The sequence below is a fragment of the Penaeus monodon genome, chromosome 6, assembly GCF_015228065.2.
Source record: "Penaeus monodon isolate SGIC_2016 chromosome 6, NSTDA_Pmon_1, whole genome shotgun sequence".
Classification (NCBI taxonomy): Eukaryota; Metazoa; Arthropoda; class Malacostraca; order Decapoda; family Penaeidae; genus Penaeus; species Penaeus monodon.
Window position 1 is genome coordinate 44823309 of NC_051391.1, and position 7500 is coordinate 44830808.

A 7500-nucleotide genomic window follows, 5' to 3' on the forward strand; every position below is an offset into this window, starting at 1 on the left:
ACTCGTGAAAGTGAAGGTAAAGGTACAGCTTACTCTCTCCTCTCAAAGAGTGTTCTTTATATTGTGTCTAGCAATTGGCGGCTGCTGAGGCTTTTATGTGGCACCAGTTGGGTGTGTGCCCAATGTCCACCTCCAGCTGGACGCGGAATTGTAGCATGCTTGGCAACATCTTCATTTGAAATTTCTTGAAACTTCTAGCTCTCAACTTAATGAATGCATGCATTACAATCATACGGTAAAAGATCATTACTAATTATGTGTCTTCTTGATATATTCCATCATTTACTTATAGACACAAAGACATATATATATATATATATATATATATATATATATATATATATATATATATATATGTGTGTGTGTGTGTGTGTGTGTGTGTGTGTGTGTGTGTGTGTGTATAATGCATATACACGCACACAGACATATATCTATATATAAAGATATCATATACGAATGCGTACACACAAACACATACAAAAACATATTTTATGTATGTCTAGATTTATGTACATCTGATATATCTAGATGTATATATTTATTTGTTCATGTAAAGGGACTATATATACATATATACACATGTGATTGTAAATAAATTGTGTGTATATATATATATGTGTGTGTGTGTGTGTGTGTGTGTGTGTGTGTGTTTCCATGTATACTTTCCCTTAAAATTAAATAAATAAATAAATAAATAAATAAATAAAAAATAATAAAAACAGTAATTTGATTACTTAATCCTATAAACCTGACAACAAACCTTTTAACGCTCGTCATTATTTGTATCTTCTTGAAGGGTCACTCAGAGGGATGTAACTTTCCTCTTACACAAGGCGCTTGGTAGACGATTGTTCCATTTGGTACTTTTTTTTTTTTCGTGTCGAGGGACTATCTGTTATGAAACCCTCGGAACTATAACGATCGAGGAAGGAAGATAAACAAAAGTAATTTACTTTAAAAAAAAAATAATAATAATATCTAAATTAATAACAAATAATCACTTTAACATTCATTGTCTTTATATGGCCATCATTTATATGTATAGACACACACAAAACACAGTCGCGCGCATATATATATACATATATATACATATGTGTGTGTATATGTATATATATATATATATATATATATATATATATATATATATATATATATATATATATGTATATATATATGTGTGTGTGTGTGTGTGTGTATTAGTGTAAATATACATGTGTAAGTATATGTACAAACACACAGACGCGCGCGCGCATATATATATGTATATGTATATATACATATATACATATATATGTGGTTTATGTGTGTGTTTATATGTATATGTATATTTTGTGTATATATATATTTTTTTTTTTACATATATATACATATGTGTATGTATGTATATATATGTGTATGTATATATATATATATATATATATATGTATCTACATATATATATTTGTGTGTAAGCATTATATCCATATGCATTTCTTTATATGTACAAACACACACACGCGCGCGCACGCATGTATATGTGTGTGTGTGTGTTTGTGTATATATAGATATAACTATATATATATATATATATATATATATATATATATATATATATATATATATATATATTTGTGTGTGTGTAAATATATACATATGTATATATACATATATATATATATATATATATATATATATATATATATATATATATATTTGTGTGTGTGTATCTACATATACATAACTGTGTGAAAGCATTATATCCATATGCATTTGTTTATATGTATATGATATATATATAATCATGGTAACACAGGTGAACCCTCTTTGTATTTAGCACTTGTACTTTTTATTCAAGACTTTCAGAGAACCCTCTGTTATGCAATTTATGTAATAGTCGAAGTTTTTTTTCTGTCAATTCGATAAGTTCGCGAGAAAGATAGGCGGGTAAAGTCAAACACATATGTAAACAAGTATAATTTTTTTTTATTAATAATAAAAAAAAAATAAGCAGCAAAACCTTTATTAATTTTACCATTATCCAAAGAAAAAATAAACTGTTACTTAAACGTACATTACTTTAAAATTAGATTACAATTTCAGATAATGAAATGTTTTACTATGCTGCCTCTGGAATCTTCGGAGCCGTGATACTCAAGACGCCATCAGAAGACATTGCAGAAGTGACAGCCTCCATGTTCACTTTGCCTGGGAAGTTGAAACATCGACAGAAGCTTTTCATTGACTTGAAGTCGCCCTCTTCCTTTTCCATTCGACCTTCCACCACCACCTGATTGTCTTCCACTCTAACCTTAACATCTCCATTCTTGAAGTCATGAACATCTAGTACAACCTGTATATAGAATCAGTTGAGAGTATTTATTTTTCTAGTGTTTTCCTTTGCATTTTAATTTCAATTTACATCTAAATAATCTGTTTGCGTGACCTAGATCACTTCTAAATTGAATACTTTTTAGACGATTTTTTTTCTTTCTTTCTAGTCGTATATATGAATATCTGAATTAGTATTTTTGCGATCCACATGATTTTTTTATTATAAAACCAACCTTGTGATTCTGGTCGTCTTCGCTGAAGGCCATGACTTGGTTCTCTTGCTGCAAATTGCGCTCTCTTACACGTCTGTAACTATTCATGAGATCATTCACTGATTTGGCTTCTCCCCACTTATCCAGGATTTGGTCGACGGCTGTCTCAAAGTGCTTCCGAATATCCTCGAAGAAGGAATCGCGGAAGAAAAGTCCCTTCTCAGCGATGGGGAGAACTGAATCCTCATTGCATTTGGGAGAGTCTACCGGTTTCTGTTCATTAAAGGTGGTAGTATTTTTGTTCTCCATTTTTCTCTAGCGTAAGTCTCGTGGAAATGCAGATAAAACTAAAGCTTGCTCTGTTCTCTCACGGAGTGTTGGTTCTGCTGTGTGTAGCAGAAGGCGCCTCCTGATGCTTTTATGTGGCGCGAGTTGGATGTGTGCCCAATGTCCACCTTCGTTTGGACGCACAATTATGGCATGCTTGGCAGCATCTTAATTTGAAATTTCGTGAAACATCTAGTTCTCAACTTCATTGAGATGAATGCTTACTGCACAATCTTGTGAGAAATGCTTCACAAAATCACACACACATACACAAATTTATATACATGCACACAAATATGTATATATACAAAAACACACACACACTACAGATAAAACACTGTCAAGACTATATATACATATATGTATGTATAAATATATACACATACCTTTTATACAATAAATATAATCATAACATGCATATGTGTGTATATATTACTTCATTTCATGCAAAATCGACAGCTACCATGTAAACTTTGCCTGGATAACTGACGAAAACCAGTCATTGATTTATTGTTCACGTGATCCTTACAACAAACCTTGTAATGCATTTAAAGGTAAATGCATCTCCTAAAAGGGTCACTCACTCGGGTAGACCATTATTCATTTCACTAGTATCTTCGAAAAACAAACATGGACGTACAGATCATAATAGTTAGAAGTAGTGAACCCTCTTTACATTCGGGACTTTTTCTTCATTAGTTTCGAAGAACCATCTGTTTTGAAAGTTATTCGATAGTCGATACTTTTTTCTTTTTTTCTTTTTGAAAAGTTCGCGAGAAAAGAAGGTAAGAAAAGTCATACACACATGTAAACAAATATAATTTATTTAAAAAAGAGCAAGAGCTCTATTCACTTTAAGAATATGCAAAATAACAATAATTTTTTAGTTAAACATACATTGTCTCTAAGATTAGATTACAATTTCAGCTAATGAAATATGTTTTCCTATGCTGCCTATGGAATCTTCGGAGTCGTGACAGTCAAGACGCCATCAGAAGACATTTCGGAAGTCACACTCTCACGCACCTGATTGTCTTCCATTCTAACCTTAACGTCTCCACTTTTGAAGTCATAAGTCAAGAGTATTTATTTTCTAGCGTTTCTTTTGCAATTTCAATTTCAATTGATATCTATATAATGTTTCCCTGATCTAGATAATTTCTGAAAACGATAACATTTTTTTCAACTATTTTTCTCTAGTATTCGGTTATATGAATATCTGAATTAGTTTTAGATTTTAAAACTAACTTTGTAACCTTCTGGTCGCTGAAGGCCATGATTTGATTTTCTTGCTGCAAATTGCGCTCTCTTACACTTCTAGTCTATAGATCACTCACGGATTTGGCTTCTTCCCACTTTTTCAGGATTTGGTCGGTGGATATCTCAAAATGCTTCCAAATATCCTCAAAGAAGGAATCCTGGAAGAAATGTCCCTTCTCAGCGATGTGAGCAGTGAATCCTCCGGGAGAATTTGGTTTCTGTTCAGTTAATGTGGTAGTATTTTTGTTCTCCATATCGCTTCAATAAGGTAGAGTACGTGTCGTGTAAATGCTGATAAAGCTACAAGCTATGTTCTATCTACGAGTATTCCTGTTGTATCTAGTAAAAGGAGGCTGCTGAAAGTTTGATGTGGCGCGCGTTGGTTGTACGCCCACTTTCCACCTCAATCTGGATGTGTCACGGCATACTTTCTCGAAACTTCTAGTTTTCAATTTAAGATGAATGCATACGATAGAACCATGTGGTACATGCTTCATTATTAACTATTCGTTTTTATAGATATATTCCATCACTTATATAGAGACATAACATACATGTTTGTGTGTGTGTGTGTGTGTGTGTGTGTGTGTGTGTGTGTGTGTGTGTGTGTGTGTGTGTGTGTGTGTGCGTAATTATATCATACAAATATATGTGTGTGTTGGTGTCATTTAAAGTATTTCTTATAAAATCGACCACTACCATGTACACGTTGGCTGGATGATCGACGAAAACTGTCCATTGATATATTGCTCATGTGATCCTAACAATTAACCTTGTAATGCTCCCAAATGTACATGCATCTTCTTAAGGAGTCACTCAGGGCTGTGTCTTGCTTTTACATGACGCGCTTGGTACAACATTATTCATTTTTATTAGTATCTTCGAAAAAGAATCATGGGAGCACAAGTCACAAATCCTCTCTGCATTTGGTACGAATTTTTTTCTTAAAAAGTTTCGAAGAACCATCTGCATGCATCTATACAACAGTTGATAGTATTTCTGTTTCGATAAAGGAAGGCTAGTAAAGTCACTCACATGTAACCATATACAATTTATTTAAAAAAGAAAAGCTTTACTGTTTTTTTCGCATTATACTTATCCTTAGAGGCTGAAATTTCACATGCCTAAAGATACACATCTATATAGGTCATGTATTTATTTCTAGTCCATAACTCATAACATGTGTCCTGTTACAACAGTAAAGGGGCAGTAAAATGCTGAAATATGGGAAGGATGCCTCATCATATAACGTTGTTAATCATTGGCATATCCTGTTCAGGTGTGGTCGGAGATCTGTGAAAACGGCACCTATCCCAGGGCGACCCCAGTCTGTCACTGATGAGGATACCATCCATCAAGTGAAAACTGTCATTTTGAAAGATTACTCAGCTAGCCCAAGATGTCAAGATTAGTGCTTTGTGGACAAAATCATTCATGACCTGCTGCACCTTTCCAGAAGCGGGGACGAGCCTATTGTTCCAAGGCTCTTCACATGCATTTTTCCTTCAAAAGTTTCGAAGAACCTTCTGTTATGAAATCTGTACGACAGTCAGTTGTTGAATTTTCGATAAGTTCGTGATAAAGGAAGGCAAGTAAAGTCATACACACATGTAAACAAGCATAATTTATTTGATAAAGAGGAAAGCTTGATTTATTTTTACATCATGCAAAATATAAAAATAGTTACTTTAAAACACATCGGCTTTAGGATTATATTACAATTTCCACTAAAATATGTTTTCCTATGCTGCCTATTGAATCTTCGGCGCAGTGACAGTTAACACGCCATCGGAAGACATTGCGGAAGTCACAGCCTCCATGTTCACTTCGCCTGGGAAGTTGAAACGTCGACAGAAGCTTTTCATGGACTTGAAGTCGCCCTCTTCCTTTTCCACTCGACCTTCCACTACCACCTGGTTGTCTTCTACTCTGACCTTAACATCTCCACTCTTGAAGTCATGAACATCCAGTACAACCTGTAAATAGAATCGATTAAAAGTATTTACTAGTGTTTTCCTTTGTATTTTATTCTTAATGAATATCTAAATAATCAGTTTGTGTGAATTAGATCATTTCTGGAGAAAAAACTAACCTTTAATTTAAATAGTTTTATTAACGATTTTTTCATGCATATGAGTAATTGAATTAGTATTTTTGCGACCCACATAAAATTTAGCTTGTAAAACTAACCTTGTGCTTCTCTTCTTCGCTGAAGGCCATGACTTGGTTCTCTTGCTGCAAATTACGCTCTCTTACACGTCCGTAACTATTCATGAGATCACTCATGGATTTAGCTTCTCCCCACGTATCCAGGATTTGGTCGATGGCTGTCACAAAGTGCTTCCGAATATCCTCGAAGGAATCGTGGAAGAAAAGTCCCTTCTCAACGATGGGGAGAAGTGAATCCTCTTTGCTTTTAGCAGATTCATCAGGTTTCTGCTCATTAAGGGTGGTAGCATTTTTCTTCTCCGTATTTGTCTAGCGTTTATCACTTCAATAAGATAGATTAGGTCTCGTGGAAATGTAGATAAAGCTACAGCTTGCTCTGTTCCCTCACGAAGTGTTGTTTCTGTTGTGTCTAGTTTAGACGCAGGATCATCGCATGTTTGGCAACATGAAAGTTCTTGAAGCTACCAGAATTTAACTTTAACTTTATATATATATAACTGTGCTAAAGGGTAATATATGTATACATATACTATCTGTATATATACATACTATGCATATATACATGAATAAAGATACTCGTGTGTGTGCATATATGTGTGTGTGTGTGTATATATATATATATATATATATATATATATATATATATATATATATATATATATATATATATATTGCATATATACACGCATTTTTGTATATAAATATATGCATTTGTATATATACATACATATATATATTTATATATATGTGTGTGTGTGTGTGTGTGTTTAATATGTAATATACGTTTGTACATATGTTCATATTCTATTTCAAATATTGCTCGTAAAGCCGGAGGCTAGCATATACACTTTTCCTGGGTTATCAACAACAACTGTCCACTGATTTATTGTTCCTGTGATCATAACAACGGACCTTATAACATTTTTTAATGTGCATGTTTGAACCTTCTTAAAGTGTCATTAAGGTCACGTGAAGCACCCGGTAGACGATTGTGCATTTTTATTAGTACCTTCAAAAGAGAATGGTGTAATATTAGATCACAGTTGGTACATACAAAAATTCTTCAAAAGTTTTGCAATCTATGCGAAACAAAACAATGGATGCTTTTTCGATAAGTTCACGAGGAATACACACACATATATATATAGATAGATATATACATATATATGTATATGTTAACAAGATATAGATTATATATATAAATAAATTATAACATAAT

General features: G+C 33.2%; 2 protein-coding genes across 2 annotated transcripts; both read right to left on the reverse strand.

Moving 5' to 3' along the window:
* Window positions 1-1994: 1994 nt before the first annotated feature.
* LOC119574527 (protein lethal(2)essential for life-like) lies at window positions 1995-2877 on the reverse strand. The gene is made up of 2 exons (XM_037921804.1): window positions 2547-2877; window positions 1995-2332 (listed from the first exon to the last, which is right to left on the reverse strand). The coding sequence occupies exons 1-2, from the start codon at window positions 2832-2834 to the stop codon at window positions 2099-2101; spliced, it is 522 nt and encodes a 173-aa protein (XP_037777732.1). The 5' UTR covers window positions 2835-2877; the 3' UTR covers window positions 1995-2098.
* Window positions 2878-5863: 2986 nt separating this feature from the next.
* On the reverse strand, window positions 5864-7217 carry LOC119574038 (protein lethal(2)essential for life-like). Its single transcript, XM_037921127.1, has 3 exons — window positions 7194-7217; window positions 6303-6590; window positions 5864-6088 (listed from the first exon to the last, which is right to left on the reverse strand). The coding sequence occupies exons 1-3, from the start codon at window positions 7215-7217 to the stop codon at window positions 5864-5866; spliced, it is 537 nt and encodes a 178-aa protein (XP_037777055.1).
* Between the last annotated feature and the right edge of the window lie 283 nt (window positions 7218-7500).